Source organism: Culex pipiens, chromosome 1 (assembly GCF_016801865.2).
Source record: "Culex pipiens pallens isolate TS chromosome 1, TS_CPP_V2, whole genome shotgun sequence".
Taxonomy (NCBI): Eukaryota; Metazoa; Arthropoda; class Insecta; order Diptera; family Culicidae; genus Culex; species Culex pipiens.
This window is the reverse complement of record NC_068937.1, coordinates 21,357,364-21,375,437: the sequence shown is the minus strand read 5'-3', so window position 1 is coordinate 21,375,437 and position 18,074 is coordinate 21,357,364. Positions and strand designations below refer to the sequence as shown.

The 18,074-nt window shown below is 37.2% G+C and overlaps 2 protein-coding genes across 4 annotated transcripts in view; one reads left to right on the top strand and one right to left on the bottom strand.

Moving 5' to 3' along the window:
- Positions 1-9: 9 nt before the first annotated feature.
- Positions 10-1,836, bottom strand: LOC120420209 (uncharacterized). The gene is made up of 3 exons (XM_052711647.1): positions 1,724-1,836; positions 878-1,657; positions 10-819 (listed from the first exon to the last, which is right to left on the bottom strand). The coding sequence occupies exons 2-3, from the start codon at positions 1,652-1,654 to the stop codon at positions 82-84; spliced, it is 1,515 nt and encodes a 504-aa protein (XP_052567607.1). The 5' UTR covers positions 1,655-1,657; positions 1,724-1,836; the 3' UTR covers positions 10-81.
- A 9,765-nt stretch (positions 1,837-11,601) lies between these two features.
- The window catches only part of LOC120420210 (rhombotin-1), a 32,028-nt gene continuing 25,555 nt past the window's right edge, over positions 11,602-18,074 (top strand). Inside the window, exon 1 of one of the 3 annotated variants that reach the window (XM_039583195.2) lies at positions 11,602-12,501. The gene's annotated coding sequence lies outside the window, so the exon portion shown is untranslated. Of the gene's footprint in view, positions 12,508-18,074 lie in introns of all 3 variants that reach the window. The other 2 variants (XM_039583194.2, XM_039583197.2) reach the window with 2 other exon arrangements.

The following is an 18,074-nucleotide window of genomic DNA, read 5'->3' as shown; positions in this document are numbered from 1 at the left end:
TAATAAAAAAGACGACTGTTGCGTTGAAGGAAACTGTTTTATTTCAAATTTCGAGCGACTTTCAGTCAAACCAACGAGCTTTTAGTGAAACTTACACTCGATGTATCGATGATGACCCTTGAGCAGCTGTTCCATCGCCTGGCGAAACTCAAAGCAGCCATTAAGTTCCAAATATTCCAACGAATGGGCGTGTTCCACGATGTACTCAGCACTGGTGACCATAACCGAACAGATTAGTAGGGCAAGCTTCTTCAATCGGGGCAGTTTGACGCACATATTCCGTATTGTAGCATCGTTGACCTGGGGCATGCGATACAGACGTACTTCTTTCATCCGACAGGAACTCGTCGCTAACCAGTCGACCATTTTGTTAGTCAAATTTTCGCAATCGTTCAGGTGGAGGGATTCCAGGTTTGTCGTCAGTTGAAAGGTAGAAATATTGAAATCATTGTTCAACATACGTAGGTATTTCAGTTCCAGGTGTCGCAACGACGGAAGTTCCACCAACGTGGTAAACAGTTCTAGCAAACTCTCCAGAACGCAAGAGTCCAGCGATAGCTTTTGCAGATTCTTGGAACCTGCCAGGAATGTCGGCAAACTGTTGGCAACGAGGTGGAATTGATTAAGTTTCAGTTCCACTAGATTGGGACACTTGAGTGGGCCAAAGTTCAATTGCATGGTAAACAAATAATTTTCTAACGAAAGTTTTTGCAGCTGGCTCATGTTGGCCAGGAATGAAGGTTCGAGCAATCCTTGCCGATCAATCAAAACCGAAAGCTGCTTGAGGTCGGGCAGATTCTTCCCAATTTCGCAAAAATCCTGTTGAAAAAGGTGCTTTAAAAATTACGTTCATTTTAGATTTGTAACCATTTCTTACCGGCGTTGAAGCTTTCAATATTAGGAAAATTTTCTCCAAAGATGGTTGAATGCGACTCAGCTGGACTGCAAATTCACATCCACCCTTAAATCGTAGGGTTTTTAGCTTCAGGCGCTCCATCTTGGCGATTTCCTTCATCAGGTAAGGCGTAGCCTTAAAATCCAGTTCTTCCAGCGTCCCCTGGACAAAATTCATCAGCCGAGCTGTGATTTCTTGGTAACCTTCAATCAAGTCCATTTTTAGGTTTCGCAGCCGCGGAAACGTCTCCACAAACGCATCGCAAATTGAATATTCCAAGTAAAGCTCCTCCATTCGTTCAAGCTGAAAGTCGACCACAGGTTCCTCCTCACTTGTCTCCCTAAAACGGCTTAGGTGCAAATGTGTAAGGTTCGGGGTGTGTCGCAGCATCCCAACAACCAAGTTCAAAGTCACACTACCATATCCCAACTTAATACGCGTCAAACGTTCTCCGAACGATGGCCACCAGCAATCAACATCTTCGATTGTGGACCAGTTCACACAGAAACCAGTGACGGGGGGCAAGCTCTCAGGATGGAACCGCTCGTTTGTTGTGCTATAACGCACACAGACAGATAACGTGTCCCACAGCGAGCGCTTCCGGTCCACGATGGTCTTCCAGCGGTGGCAAACCAGGCGCATCACCAGCACCCGTTTGCCGGCCAGGTGTGCGAAGATCAGCTCCCAAAGCTCCGGCGGAAGGTGGAACTCCGGCTCGGACAGGGTCATCCGATTGACCAGTTCGCTGACGGTGGCCATGGTCTGCGAGGGGAGATGAAATGAAGGAGAAATGAATAATGTTGGATTTTGAAGGAAAAAATTGCGCACATTTTCAGTTAGGAGCTCCAAAATTTGCAGAGAATCGGTAACACGTGCGATACTTTCCCGCCCAAACGCCCGTTAACGTCAACAAGGTAAACAAAAACTTACACGTTCTTGTGGAAACAGCTAGATTTGAACGTTTTTGTGCACGGTCTACACGCTTATTTGAAATAACTAATTACTGCCAACTTTGCACACTGCTTTCGTCAAAACGGTCAAAATCGAACCTCAGCTTTGAACAGCTTTGAACAATATTTTTTATTGATTGCACGCAAAATCCAGATAACACAGTTCTTTGTAAAATTTGACACAGATTGCCCAAAACCAGGAATACACAGAATCTGTGTAGAAGCCTTGTACACAGAACTGTCAAATCGGTGTTATTTTGAAACAGCAATCTGTGTAAAATTTTACACATAATCTGGGTAAAAAATTACATTTAATAATTGTTTTGAAATGGGAATTTATTTAAACAATATTGTTTACGATGAAAAGGAAAAAGAAACATCATGAAAGATTTACAACTGTAAGTTTGAAACTGACTACATTTCATTAACAATAATTATACACTTTGGGCCAAAGAAGTTAATTCTGCTGCACTTCTAGCACCAGTTCATTAATTCGGGGAAAGTTCCGAGGAATCCGAGTGGCGCATTCAAGCGGAATTGACGTAGGAACGACGACGGTAGGAAGGGGTATCTTTCCGAGCAAACATATTATAAAACGCCAGATCTCATCTTCTATTTTTCTGATCTTCTTAAAAATATTGCCCTGATACAAATTGTAGACTAACAGGATAGTATACACTCAAAGTCAGAAGTATCCCTCAAAAGGGTACTTTGATTCCTCAAAAAGGATACTTTCTATCCTTTTTCAAAGTTCACCCAGTGTCATCCTTTTAAAAGGGTATGTCAAATTCAGTACATTTTCGATACCCTTTTGATGTAAGGTATGCACTTCGGAAGAAACCGGTCAAGAAAAAAATCAAATGGGCTGCAGCGGTAGCGCAAGCAAGCCAGAGAGGGTGAAGAAAAGCCCCAAGAAAAGGTTCCCTCTCTTTTGTCCTGCCGTTCGTAAAGCTGTTTCTTGACCCCTTTCCTTCCGATCTGCAGACTAGCCTTAAAGGGTGACGACGGGTGAACTTGAAAAAAGGATACTTTTTACTTTGAGTGTACCGAACGTAATGGAATTATGCACGGAAAAATAAAAAAATAAATGCAAAAAAAAACAATAATAAAAATAAATAACATTTTAAAAATCCAAAAACTTGAGAAATATAAAAAAAATAAACAAAACATTTCAAACAAATCATTTTTTTAAATGAAAAAAAAATAAATAAATCTGAAATTACAAATAAAAAAAATCCAAAAATCATTAAAATTTAAAAAATCATAAAAATAAAAAAACAACTTTAAAATAAAAAAAAAGAAAAAAATACATTAAAAAAACTTATTTTTTTAAATTAGGCAAGCACAAATTTTATTTTAAGTGTTTGTCACCCCCTCCCTTCCCCTTCAAAGTTGGTCTGAAAACCCAGGGGGCAAAAAAAATTCAAAAAACTTCAAAATGTCATATGAAAATTTAAGGGCAATCTAGTGAAATCAATTGAAAATGCACTCCCCTGCGATTAGAATCATTTTTAGCATGTTTGGGTTTATTCAATGTACAGTTCCGTGAACTGGGGTCAATCGGGACAAATGGGGCGAATTGGGACAGCAGTTTTAACCATGTTGGAGCACAATATTTTGATTTTCCTGGTTGGTTTCGGTTAGAACAGACTCAGGCCAACAAAGTGTGTCCATCCGTTTCCAAATTTAAAAGCTTTAAGTGCTCTAAAAACTGCTGTCCCTTTTCAGACTGTAGTCCCGATTCACCCCAGATTACCGTACCGCAAAAAGTTTTATTTTGCCTAATTTTTTTTCAAAATACTTTTTTTTTTATTCAGATGTCATTCCATTTTTTTTGCCCTCCTCCCTCGACCACGGGCAGAGCCGAGGTACAAAAACATTGAAAAATATCTGCAAAAATATAAAATACAAAAATATCTGCAAATATCAACACAAAAAATCAAGAATAAAATATGACAACATAATGAGAATAAATCAAAATAAATGTATAATATCTGAAAAATAAAAAACCATTTGAGAAAGAATGCTATGTTTGGATCTAGCACTGCGTTCGAAGTGACAATATTGACATTTTTGAGTGTTTATTTTCTTTTTAAATGTGTGTGTTAAAAGTGTGTCATCCTTGATTTTTTAAACAAAATTGGACTTTTAAAATTATATTGATTTTTTTAATTTTAGAATTATTGAACTTTTTGAATTTTTCAATATTTTAGGTTTTTGAATTTTTTTTTTTTAGATTGCTGATATTATTGTTTACAGCGATAAAGCTTATTTTTCTGAGTACAATGACCCTTTGTACGACCACAAATAGTTCAAAATGGATTTTTAAATCAATTTTGTAAAATTAACCTTGGGTCCTTCTTGACAGAAAAGTTCCTACTTGACAGCCCGTTCCAAGGGGACCATAGTTGATCCATCGAAAAAATGTTGTCGTGTCATTATTTTTTTGCATTAAAATGAAAAAAAAAATGATCAGAAATTGCCGTTGCACATGAAAATTGACATAGGGCTTTAGTACCCAATTTAAGAATTTTAGAATGTTTAGTTTTTTTTAAATATTTTGAATTTTTGTTCATGTTTGCTCTCACCAACATCCACAAATCTTCAAAACACGCACTTTATACATTGCTCCCGGCTTGCCGTCCTTCTTGACAGAAAAGGTCCTACTTGACAGCTCTTACCACGGGGACCTAGTTGATCCATCGAAAAAATGTTGTCTTGTCAACTTTTTTTTTGCATTACAATGACTAGGAAGCCTTATTGAGTTTCGTGAGTATCAGATTTAATTAAATTTAACAATGAAAATGTTTTTTTTTATCTCCAAAAAAGTCACTGTCTTTGAAAGTCTTCTTCTTCGTCACAATCAACAAAAAGAAGACTTCCCCCGCGAAAAAAAAAAAAAAAAAACAAATGATGATAAAGTCGCAAAAGTTAAAAACTGACAATAAATCATCGAACCGTTTTATTGTTGTCTATAATTCCCCATTCTTCGCCGCGTTTTGATCGAAATCGAGAGATTTTTTCTCTTTTCTCATTTCCTCCCCTCTTCCTTGCGACTCACCCTTCGGAACAACAATCAAATTTGCACGACCCACATGTGAGAGGGGAGCGCGGGATTGCCTACTTGCGGGCTCATTTCTCTTAGAAAACCCCTATTTTTGTAAAGTTTGCAGTTCAATGGTTTGCCGCTAATTTAGACTTTAATTAAAGGACGACCTTAATTAGAACGGAACATGCGTTGAAGGCCAATCAACGCGGGACTTGGAATCAAAATCGCTTGATTAAATAATAGAGCGTTGAGGTCGAAGCAAACCGTCTGAGTTTTTTAAGGTCAGCGCCTACTGCGGTCGACCCCTTCTCAAACTAGAACCCGAGCAGTTTCGAGGTTAGAATTTAGAGCCGGTTTAATTACAATGCCATTGTGTTGCATTTTTTCGGCAACTCGTCGTCACCCCGGGGTTTTCGATCTTGATAGAGGTGGACAAAAATGCTCGGAAGAAGTTCTCAACACGCGCCGTACACACGTGGTTCAGACTTTATAAAGAGATCGCTATCTCGCGACTGGGTGGATGACGTCTGTCGGTTCGCCGCCATTATGGCGCGTTGACAGTTCTTGGCCGTGCCATTAGAACCGGATTATCCCGGGAAATTAACTTGATGCGGTCGGGCGATAGTCTATGGGAAAGGGATTTGGAGGAGGGTGGTGGCGTTTGCTGGTCTTTGTTTGGGTAGAAATCGTGGAAATAAAAAGTGGGAAAAGGTTGCAAAATCTGACGTTTGCAGCGTTAATCACGTTTGGATTGATTTTATGGCATGGGAAAATGTTAGGAATTTGACAGTTATGGTTGAGGTGTCAAAGTGTCAAACTGAATCAAGGCAAATCATGCTTAAGGTGAGGTTAGCTGTCAGACCTCACAAAACCAATTGTTTCTTTGTTTACATAATTTTCGATCGCCTAATTTCACCCTTGCACGCAAGTTCCCCATGTAAACACGTCAAATAAGGTGAAAATTTGAGTAAAAACATGCCATTTATCCCTCTTCCGTGCCTTTTAGGCCCAACCAGAAGTCATTTTGCATTTTCCACCCCCCTTCCACCGTATAATTATCGAGTTTACGCATTCCGCAGACGTCCATCAGCTGGCCCTGGTCAAACAAACAATTTTCCAACCTTGGCTCGACCGGCGATTAATTTCCTGTGTTTTTTTTTCGTTCCAGAAAATTTCAAGAAACACGTAATTTAAATTCACCACGTGCTTCTTGTTCAAACTGACCTGCGGCCAGTGCTCCCAGCCGTCGTCGACGTAACTGTCAACTGTCACGCAGCGCGTCGAAATTTGCATAGAAATGCAATTTTCCGCCCGTCGTTCCGTGCTGGATGACGGATTTAATTAAATTTAACAATGAACCACTAAATCGGAAGCGCAAGGTTGCATGCGAGCTCTAGCTTTCAAGTGGAAGGACAAGCGGCAATTATTTTTATCGATCGCCCAAACGTCATAAGTCATACAAAGTTCGGTCGCGTGGCACTTTTTCCCTAAAAATTAAATTAGCATCACTCCGCAGTAGGCGAGACGTGCCCGAAAAGGTTGTAAAAATCTAACTGTATGGCTTACTGCGACACTTATCTTAATCAGCAATCGCAAACTTCCCTCCCGTGGCTTTTTTCCCCCGATCATCCCAGTAATTGTATTACACACACTAGTTTCGGCGAGCGTGCACTGGGTAAAATGGTTCGAAAAGTCACTTTGAGCGTGCACGTGCCGCCGATTTTGATCTTGCTAATGAAAAACATAATCCAAGGATTGCTGCGTTGACAAACGAACGCGCCATAATGGCGGTTGACCTGAATCGGGTTTTTATGGCGGTCGCCATAATGGCCGATCTGTCAAATCGGTTTTATGGCGCTCTCGCAATTTCAATTACTCACTCTGATTGTTATTAATGCAAAACAAATAGACAAGGGACAACGCATTCGCTGGAATCCTTTTATCCTTCGTTATTAGGTTTTTTTGTACCCGTGTCGCACTCAATCATCTGTTTTTCCCGTCCGAAATTCCCCCTCCAAGGCATTTCTCCCAAGAATGACAAGCTTACCCAGCAAAAAATCCCAACCCAAAAAAAAGGGTCATGTGAGATCTACCGCTATTGTGTCCCCTTCAACTACACCTCAACTATCTGGTTTGTTTACGATCCGGATCCGGCCCTGAATGCGTTCCCATGATTTGAATAAAAAATCAATTAATAAAACTTAATCCGCTAGACAATAAATTACACCCCGAACCAGCCAGACAAATCCCTTTCGCTCTTGCCGTTCCCCTCACATGGTCCTCCTTTTATAACCTCAAAAAGTCCTGTTTTTATCTTTTTCTCCCATACACGTCGCAGCAAGCTGCGGCATTCCGCATGGGATGCCAACTAATTACGCAAGCTGCGCTTGACGTGCACGATATCTGTCACTTTTGACGCCGAACTTTCCGAAAAAAAAACCTCTCAAGGACCTCTTCATCAAAGTAGTCCGCACTTTCTGTCCTCGCCAACTTTATTTATGTCGATCGATTGACGCGCCATCTATATTCATAACCTTTCGTGTCCGAAATTTTCACACTTTCTCAGATAATTAAACTTTTTTTTGCGAAAATCATGATTAAATTTTAAAAACATCTTTCTTTTCTAAAATTAGTGTGTACTTTTGACAGCTTCCTACACGCTTGTGTTAACCTTACTAGTTTTGGGTAAAAAATCAACCTAATTCTGCGTTACTCTGTCTGTGACACTCACAACTCCCAATAAACCGATGACAGCCGCATTCGGCAATGAGTTGGGAATATATTTCCGGAACGCAACACCAACAAAAAAAGGTAGGACCAAACATTCACACGTGGTGATGATGAGGATGAAGAGAGCTGCTCAAGTGGATGATGTGTGTCGTTTCCCTCCCACCCTGAAGAGATGGGTTTGTTTATTCAAAGTGTTTACGGACACTCGAGCTGAGGATATATTTTTTCTGTTTTTGGGTGATTTTAAGTGAGGGTTTGCTTAAATTTTATTGGGTTTGTTTGTGGAAACGGGAGTTGTGAAATGTGGGTCACATTATTTGTGAGGAAAGTACCTACACGGAATTTAGTGTGTAATTTGACAGTTAGCTACACGCTCATGCAAAACACTCAGATTTGATCACCAACAGAACTCACTCGAAAGGGGAGATATCACACTGTTAAATGATTATGAATAAAATTAACGTAATAATATTTTTTGTTATTCTGTTTGACCTTACGAAAACTAAGTATGTTTAAATGAACGTGTAGCTAACTGTCAAATAATAAGCAACATTTTGTGAGGTTTTCTTTGATGATGACGTGAAAAAGCATGTTTCGATAACCGGATTCAGATTGGTTAGAAACATAGTTTTAAGTCAGTTCTAGAGCAAATATCAGTATGATGCAAATTTAAGAACAACAAAAACATTTTTTTTATATCATTAAAAATTTGGCAAAATTGTAGTTTTGCCTTCCTTTTCCGAATCTGTCGGCAAACGTCAATCCATTGACAGATGAACGAAGAGATTTGTTTACATTTTTCGACTCTAACCGCAAACGTCAAACAATACAAAATTGCTGCCGGATCATTTCCGGAAGTGATTCGGAAATGAATACGGCAAGCAATTTGTACTGATTTGACGTTTGCGGGGGGTGTCAAAAAAATCACAACAAATTTCCCCTGACATCTATTTTAAAACTCGTTTTCGAGTAAGTCCCATGTTTACGCAAACTTAATGATTTTCGATAAGTGTGTAGCGAACTGTCAAACTACCTTGCAAACTACACACTATTCGCTGTGAGAAAGGTTAACGTGAAGACTTCCATCATTGTCATGATTTTTCGTTCAAAGATAAAAATTTTGGGTCACTTTCAATATTTTGACAACATTTCTTCAACAAGTTGTTTAGAATAGTGCCCTACACATGCTGATTCCTTTTGGTAACGATTATCCCATTCCTTGTAAAGTTATGGACATCGTCATTAATCAATGATTGCCAACTAGGACGTCAATGACTGTCCCACAAAATTATATAAAATTTGAAGCACAATTGATTTGGATCAAAAATTCCTTCAGTGGCTTCAAGATGGCAACAACTGACACATGCTGATTCATTTTGGTGCTGAAATTCGTTAAATTGAATTTAATACAGAATATTTTATAGTGCACGGAGAAAAAAGAGTTCCCAAAATCGTGAACAAGCGTTCATGAAAATGAGAACCACGAACAAAGTGTTCAAATTTCATGGTACGTTTTCCAAAATCGTACCATGGAATTTGAACACTTTGTTCGAGGTTCCCATTTTCATGAACGCTTGTTCACGATTTTGGGAACTCTTTTTTCTCCGTGTGATGATCAAATTTCTTCAAAAATGATCAACGGCTTCACCTTAACTACTTTGATGAATTTTAAGATGATAATCTTGCTTGTAAACAAAGCTGGTTGGTGGGTATTCAATCAATTCACGTGTTCGAGGTGTCGGCAATTCTTGCTTCTTTGCTTATGGTACGTTCGTCTGAACAGCCAGTGCGGCACTGAGTGCCGCACTCGTTGGTGTCAGTTTTGTTTCAATCGAACGTCATCTGTCAGTGTGCTTGGAACTCGCATGAAACTGAAAAAAATATCGAGTGCGGCACTAGAGTTTCAGTTCCAAGATGGCGGCGAAACTCGTGCGGAATTAGCGCGAGTTTCTTCAAAGAAACACTTTGACAGCTCTGAGTGCGGCACTCAGTGTGGAACTAGCCATCAAACGAACGTACCATTAGTTTCTTAGAGCTTAATACCAAATTGTTGAGTCTAGATAGATTAGAGATTCGTGAAGGAGCCATTACACTACCGCAAACAAACTCGCACTTTTTCGTGTTTGACAGTTTGCCAAACTCGCAAACTTGTTTGCGGCAAACTCGCAAACAAGACAAAATGTATGCAGGCTGACGTTTGTACAAACAAATCCAGGCAAACAAACAAAGCAGGCAAACTAGCAAACTGTCAAAATGTGCGAGTTTGTTTGTTTGTTTGCCGTAGTGTAATAGCTCCTTGAGAAAGGTTGACCGCCGTCACGAGGAAGGATTTTTTTTGAACTTGCATAAAATATGTTCATGTTTATTTCAAAAGGACGCAAGAGGCATTTGTAAACAATGCCGTTTATAATGGGTTTTCAATCAATTTATGGGCTAGAGGTGTCGGTAATTTTTGCTTCTTTGCTTACATTCTTAGAGTTAAATGTCAAATTTTTGAGTCAATAGTTGAGTCTAACAAATTCTTAAAAAAAAAAAAATCAAAAATCAAATTATTCGCTCTCCAGCATTGCCTTGGCGTTCCTGATTACGGGATTCCTACTCGAAACTTGATGTCCGAAGGCTTGATTGTTGAGGCAATTGCAAACCTCTTTTTACACCTAAGCTTCCATCCACCCCGTGATTCGAACTGACGACCTTTGGATTGTGAGTCCAACTGCCTACCAGCGACTCCACCGAGGCAGGACCCAGGAAGACGACTCCTACACCTGGACTGAGCTATCGACCTAACCTTTTAGGTTAGACCGGGGCCAACATTTACTTCCCCATCCGACGGAAGGCGTGATCAGACAAATCTCGTCTCAGAATTTGCCACCGGGACCTTCTGGGATCGAACCCAGGCCGACTGGGTGAGAGGCAATCACGCTTACCCCTACACCAACAAATTCTTAAGTAAAATAAATATTCTCCAAAAGTTGGACACTTCTCATCACTTATTGCTAACTGTCAAATATAAAAACTAAATTCGGTGGGTTTATTTTGTTAAAATCGAATAAATATTACAAAAAAATCGGATGTTGGTAATAATTTTGAAGAAAATCCTTGCAAAAATAGATAAAGTGTACTCAAAATAACTTAAAACTGAGTGAAATTTCAATCTAACATTTGCATCAAAACTTCTTTCTGGGTAAAAGTTCTGTGTTGAGTGATTTTGGATGTGCGTGTAGATAACTGTCAAATTACACACTAAATTCCGGTAGGAGTTTTTAAGAAATATTTGGCATTTTAATCTTTATACAAATGGAATTCGCTTAAAATTCATAACTTCTTGTCGCCCACTCTCGCCAACAAATCGCTCCAGTTGACACCGAGATTTTCCCCATCCCCTAACCCCAAAATGTCGCTCTGTCCCACTTTCCCACGCTCATCATCCCCTCCTCCTCCTCTCCCTCTCCACACCCTGCAGAAAAGGTGACGGTCACAGTAACCGCGTCAAATTGGGCCCTCCCCACCGCTTTCTCCCCTTTATCTCTCTCCCTCTCACTGTCATAACCTCAAAATCGGCGTCCCACCCCCTACTTGACCAGCGCTCAGACTGCGGGAGTCCGAGTGAGATCACACGAGTGGAGAGCTAGTGCCGTCTCGCTCGAACCGCCCCCCACTCTCACGCTAATTTTCGGTGAGAGCGCTGTGGCTTCGAAAGATGATAAAAAAGAAGTGTAAACATTGCGAGAGAAGAAAGCGTAAAGTGTCAAACGGCACATAAACAAAACGGGGAAAATGAAGGTAAATAAGAGGTGCTCGCTCTCTCCGAACGCAGCAGGCCATGCGCGCCATGTGGTCGCAACGCTCTCTCTCAATCTCAAATTTTGTTTGGTACATAACCTCAATCACCGCAAATCGGAGAGAGCGAGTCAGCGAAAGAGAGCGTTGCAGCGCCGCGACGCGGCCATGTGGTCGAGGCTTGCTGCGATTTCAAATCAGTTGACGTTTGAACGTCGCGAAAGCCGGTTCTAATTGCTCTGCAGCAAGCGGATGTAATAAAACAAGTCTGATTTGTTACTTTTGCGATAAACGTGCGTTGGCGGCAAACAGGTGTGTTTCGACTAACGGGCCGTTAAAGTGACAGTCGCAAGTGTCAAAGTGACAGCTGGGTGCGGGATTGCTGAATGTTCGAGCGGCACATGGTTCCAATTAGTTATCGCGGCAGCTTTTTAACAAAATAAAGTTAATTTGCAATCCAGGCTCGCGGAGAAGAGTGGCAAGAAGATTGTTTTGCTTATACTTTTTAATTAAGTGGCGCGCACAGATAACCACATGTTTGTTTGTTGAGTGATCACCATGAATGACTTGTAGCGAGGGGCACTTCATCATCTCAAAGCGCAGGAAAACCACGTTGTTATAATTGTTTAAATATTTACACGCAAAACGAGAGAGATAAACGACACTGTGCTGGAAGCTGGAATGCGTCAAGTGTCATCTGGAGTTTCACAAAAAAGAATCGTGAAGTGCTAAAATTTATTAGTGTTTAGTGTTGCGGCAACTACCACGAGGGGGTCGACACTTTTCGCGAGTTATTTTAATTAGAAAACACACAGCCACGTCAAGTGGCATTTCGAGCGAGTTGCAATTTGCACAACCAAGAAAAAACCTCGACGAGTAGCGGAAATTTGAGAAGCTTCAAGTGCAGAAAAGAAAAGCAACAAAAAAAAAAGTGTAACTCGATCGAGCTACCCGACATTCCTCTCCGGATCGCGCTGCTGTAGGGGAACGAGGGGTCCACCCGTTTGTCATTGTCAGAAGTTGCCGCCGCCGTCACGCGGAAGGAATTTCACCGCGGCAACCATCTCGGACCCAAGATAGTTGCCAACAGTAGCCAGGTATCCGTAAGTGTCATGAGTTTTGCGATTTTGAGAAAGTCATGTTCTGCTCAAAGGGAAGGTATCGATTACATCAGGTGTCGTCTCCCTTTGGAATAACGGGTGCGGTCACTTGATGGCGGTGGGAATTGGAGCAAATCGGAGATGAGGTTGAGTCTGATCGTTGAAGATTGATTAGGATTTTGAAATTTGCATATATTTGCAGAATTAGTAATGTAAACGATTCCGGGTTATATTTTAAAAACAATCATCAAAACATTTTAACAGTTGTCAAATTTTGCATAAATTTGATTCAAAGTATTAAGGACCAAAGAAAAATATGTTTTTTAATTTATAATTTGAAGATGTTTTTTTAAAAAATAATTTAATTAATTATTAATTTAATTAATTAATAATTTAATTAATAAAACGTATGATATTAAAAAATATACTGATTTTCATTTTAACTTCTTTGGAAATAATTCCAAAGAAATTTAAAAATTAAATTTTCAAAATTCTCTGCATATTTTGATGACATTTTTAGCATTAGTATTTTTTTTTAACTTTTTTTAACTACAACTTTAACTATTTTAAATAAATTTAAAAATATTAAATTGTTATTTTAAAATGTTTGTCTTCTTTCATTCAAAATTTTCTAAACAAAATCAATAGGGAAAAATTATACTATACTAGAGTTTCTGTGTAAAATACTTTTTTTTGTATTTATTAAGGAACTTTGATGTAAAATACTAAAGTTTTCCCAAAACACCACATTTTCTTAAAAATACCTAAAATTTCAAAAATTGGGAAGAGGGTATGGAAGGAAATATTTTTATTATGAATTTTGACTAAATTATATATTTTTTCGCGTCGCTTGATTTTCAAATTGAAAATTAAGAAAATTGTAACATTTTTTTTTAAATTATGGTATGTTTTTTTTTAAATTTTGGTGATTAACAACATAAATTATAAAAAATCTTGTTAATCATAATTTTGTAAAAAATCCAATAAAATTTTACGTCATTTCATGCTGATGATTTAAATTTGAGTAAAATGCTATTTTGTGAAAATGAGATTTTTTTTCATGGTTTGTCTTCTTCCATTCAAATTATTCAATGCTAATCAAGAAATAAAGAAAATATTTAAAAAGATCAGTGAAATCAGAGCAAACAAAACATTTAAGATTTCCAATTTAATAGAGTTCAAAAAAATATATATATTTTTTGGAAAAATACCTAAATTTTTAATTTGAGTTTTGAAAAAACGAAATTTTGTATGAATTATAATTTTATTTCGCATCGTTTGAATTTTTTCAGTATTTTTTCTGAATGCAGTTTTTTTGTTGTAAAATTTCAGTGCTTTGAACAAAAACTATAATTTAATGAAACTTTATTTAAAATTTCACTTCGTTTGGCAACCATGCTAAATTTTCATTATGTACTAAAATTTTAGTGCATAATACTAAAATTTTCCCAAAATATCATATCATCATATCATCATGAAAGAATATATATTTGCAAAAATTAAAAAAAAGCAGAATGAGGATAATTAAGCGAAATTTTGTACGAATTTTCACAAAATTATTTATTTTCCTAGTTTTCTTTTTGTACTTACAATGCAAATTTTGAAAATTTGAGTATTTTATAAAAATATGTTAATTTTAGAAATTGTAGTGTTTAATTAAAAGGCTATAATTTAATGAACATTCATATTAAATTCACGTGATTTGTTATTTATGTTGCAAATTATGAAAAAAATGGTATTTTTCTAAATTTAAAGGTTTGTGAATATTTGAGTATTGAAAATAATACGATATTTTGTAAAACGTTAGTTTTTAAGGTTATGTCTTTTTCCATCCAAATTCTTTAAGCAGAAAAAAAATTAAAAAAAAATATTGAAGGAAAATCAAATTTTCACAAAATATATATTTTTTTAAGAAGGTTGTTTCATAAGTTTTTGAAAAAAAATTTTTTAAATAAATTTCGAAAAAAAATACTATTTTAGATTATGTCTTTTTTTATTCAAACAGAACATAAATTTATAAGAAATGTTGCAGGAAAATCAATGAAAAATGTGCTAATAATGATGCAAAATTTGCATTTTTAGTTGCTGGTGTAGAATACTAAAGTTTTCAATTTTTTTTTAGGATATGTGGCATAAGTTTTTGAGAAAACGTAATTTTGAATAAATTTAAAAAAAAATATTCAAAATTTGCGTTTTTTTCTAATTGTGTAATTTTAAGTATTTTTCAAAAATACGTTTTTTTGTGAAACTTTAGCGCTTTGAACAAAAACTATAATTCAATGAAAACTCATATAAAATTTCACAAAATACTAAAATTTTCGCGAAATATCTTATTATTTGAAAAGACTCTTATTTTTTAAAAAAGGCAAAATCAGTAAAAGGAAGCGAAATTTTCTACGAATTTTCACTAATGTTTTGTTTTCCTCGTTTCTTTTGGTGCCAACAAAGCAAATTATGAAATTTGAGACTTTTGCTGCAAATCATTAAAATTTCAGTTTTTTCAAAGGTTTGTAAATATTTGAGAGTTAAAATTTTTCATAAACCATATTTTTTTTAACATTTATTTATTTTGTAATATGAGCGAAATATTACATGAATTTCACGAAATTTTCAATTAATTTTTTTCGGGTCGTTCAAAAATAATTTTAGCAAATTTATGAAATTTTTAAATATCCAATAATTCTAGTTTTATTCAAATTAAATACTTTGTGGAAATTTGAGTTTTCCGGCTCAGCAATCTAATGTAATAATAATAATAATCTCATGAAATATGTCGTGTCGTTTTATACCAAATTTAGAATATTAAAATATGTTAAAACAACACGCTTTTCTGAGAAAATTTTAGTTTTCGTAAAAAAAATAGTATCTGCAATTTGTGAATGTTTGAGTATTTTGTATAATTTTATTTTAGTATTTTGTGTAAGTTTGAGTTTTTTTACGCTAAATGTCCGTATCAGTTGATACCCATATTGCATATAATGAAAATTTGGAGCATTAATATCAGAATAATATTGAGGGGTTTTTACTCTTAATCATCATCAAAATCACGACATCATCAAAAATATGAATTTTGAAAATGCATTCAAAATCTGAGAGTATATTGTTTGCATACGTTCATTTTTAAAGTTAATTTAAGAGTTAAGGAGCTATTCGACTATGACAAACAAACAACTTTTTTTTTTGTTTGACAGTTTGCCAAACTCGGAAACAAAGCAAAATGTATGCAGGTTGACGTTTCTGCAAACAAACAAAGCAGGCAATCTGCCTAACTGTCAAAAAGTACGAGTTTATTTGTTTGTTTGCCATAGTGTAATACCTCCTTTATCGACAATTATTGTAAGTTTATCTTAATTTTGATGCAAAATAAAGTTCAATGTGGGAATTTGAATTTGTAAGAAAAAATAAACACATAACAATTCAAATGATAGTTAAATTAAATAACTCCACTTTTCAAAAGTGATCAAACTTTTCAACTGCGGTGGCCGTCAACATATTTTGACATTTCCAGATGTTTACCCTTCGCTCACTCAAAACACAGAAGAAAGCGAAGCGGAGCCCATATTTGTGTAATTAACTGCTTCCCCCCCCCGTCACTGCGGTGAAGGCCGGCTTGTTTTCAAACATTTCGGTCAAGAAAGAAGTGCGGAATGTGCAAACAAGGGTACACTTTGCGCCGGAGATTAGTAGTGACAGTGTTTGCGGCCATAGAGAAATGGACGTAAAAACCTCATTTCAAATCACTTAGTTTTTGTCGAATTGGAGTTAAAATTACCCAAATCTGACTTTCTGCAAATCAGCGTGTTTCAATGACAGTTGGTCAATTTGACAGCTACACGCTTAATTTTAAACGTCCACTTGTCCGGTGCCATCAGCGCCTTTGTTTGTTTTGTTCCGCTTCGTCAATCAATCAATTTTCTGTTCCACTCTCAACTACTGTTTACTGGTTGTGATTCGCGATTACACCGATGACAGGCCTTGCACAGATAATTGACTGTGCTTTATAAATAGGCGAGCCAAATAAAGCAACAAACAAACGTGGATTCGCTTATTTTTAACCCAAATGTTGCGTCGCCTTGCGTAATCGTGCACCGCGATTAATTATTTTTTACACTTTTAATTGAAAACATTCAAATTTCGTCCGTGATTGATGTTTGTGCGCTCTAATTAAAGCGATTCTTCAAGGGTTTCTTGGAGATGTCAAACAGTTGTAAAAAAACAAGAATGCAATTTTCCGCCGAGACTTTGAGGCAAAATTTCAATTAATAAATCCAATTAAAATTCGCCCGGGAACCCTTCCACAATCTCCTCAACAAAGAATCCGACGACAATAATTCGACGGCGAGCTTCGCGTGCCAACCCCATTATAATCAAAAGGGACGAAAAGCCTAAATTTAAATAGAAGTTTTAATTTAAAGCCGGAATTGTTGTTGTCCTCATCAAAAATTAGGAACAAAATCAAGGGGTTGCTACACACGCGCGCTCCCTCCTCCTCCAGCAGAGCTCGTTAATTTTTAATTGCATGATACACTTACACGTACGCCACTTTTACCAATACACCCAGAAGGGGAAAGAAGAAAATTTGATTTCTAGCGTTTTTTTGTGTGTGAGTTGCGTTGTTTGCGTGTGATCCCTTTTTTTCGAAAATCATATGTTACTTTGATGCAGGTCCCGCTCTCTGCTAGGGGTGAGAGCAAAACAACAACAAAAATCTAGGCCTGCAACGAAATGTAAATCAAAGCAGGCGTTAATTGATTTTTTCTTGTCGTTGCGTTTCGTTAATTGCATTTTTTTGAGAACGGAGATTTTTCTAAGCCCCGACCTCCTTTGATCCGAGGAGGCCCTCTCGGCGGCGTGTGTGGTTGCAATCGTGGGGTGCTTTGTTGTTGTTTTTAGGACGAATGAAACAGGATTGATGAGCGTAAATAATTGGAACTAATTTTGCATACGGGTCATTCCATCTCAACTGTGCACGAAAAAGTGCGAATTTGAAAATTACCCTCTCCGATCCTGCTCAAATTTGGCAGAGCTGTTGATACTATCAAAACATGCAAGAATCCCGAATTTCATCCAAATCGGACCACCCCCTCCATTTTTGTACCTCCCCAAAAAATCGACTTTTTGACGATTTTTGACCAAACCTCCTAGTTTCAAACGACGATAACTAATGAATCACAAAACTTAGAGGGTCGATTTTAGACTCAATTTTGAAGGAAATTGGACGTAGAATCCATTTCCGTGATCAAAATTTTGATTAACTTATTTTTTCTACCTGTATTGCGCAATTGAAAACTTTAAACGGCCGTATCTCAAAACACCCCAACTTATTTTTTTTATTTGACCTCACCATCGTGTTCCCCGGCCAATTTTACATAAGAATCACTTATCGACAAAAATGAATATGTTTCGTTCCAGAGATATCGAATTTTAAAGTTTTGTGTTTTCGAGATTACCTACATCAGCTTCATTCGCCGCATCTGCTAGAAGCACACAAGCGGGCTGATCAATAACTGCTACCTGGTGTTCTGGGAGATGATTAATTTAATTTATATTTTTATAATTTTACGCAAATA

What these genes read in the sequence shown, in the direction of transcription:
- LOC120420209 (XM_052711647.1), bottom strand. Translation starts at nt 1,654, where the DNA reads ATGGCCACCGTCAGCGAACTGGTCAATCGGATGACCCTGTCCGAGCCG. An exon ending in TATTGAAAGCTTCAACGCCG is followed by an intron (nt 820 to 877) that starts GTAAGAAATGGT and finishes CTTTTTCAACAG; the next exon opens with GATTTTTGCGAAATTGGGAA.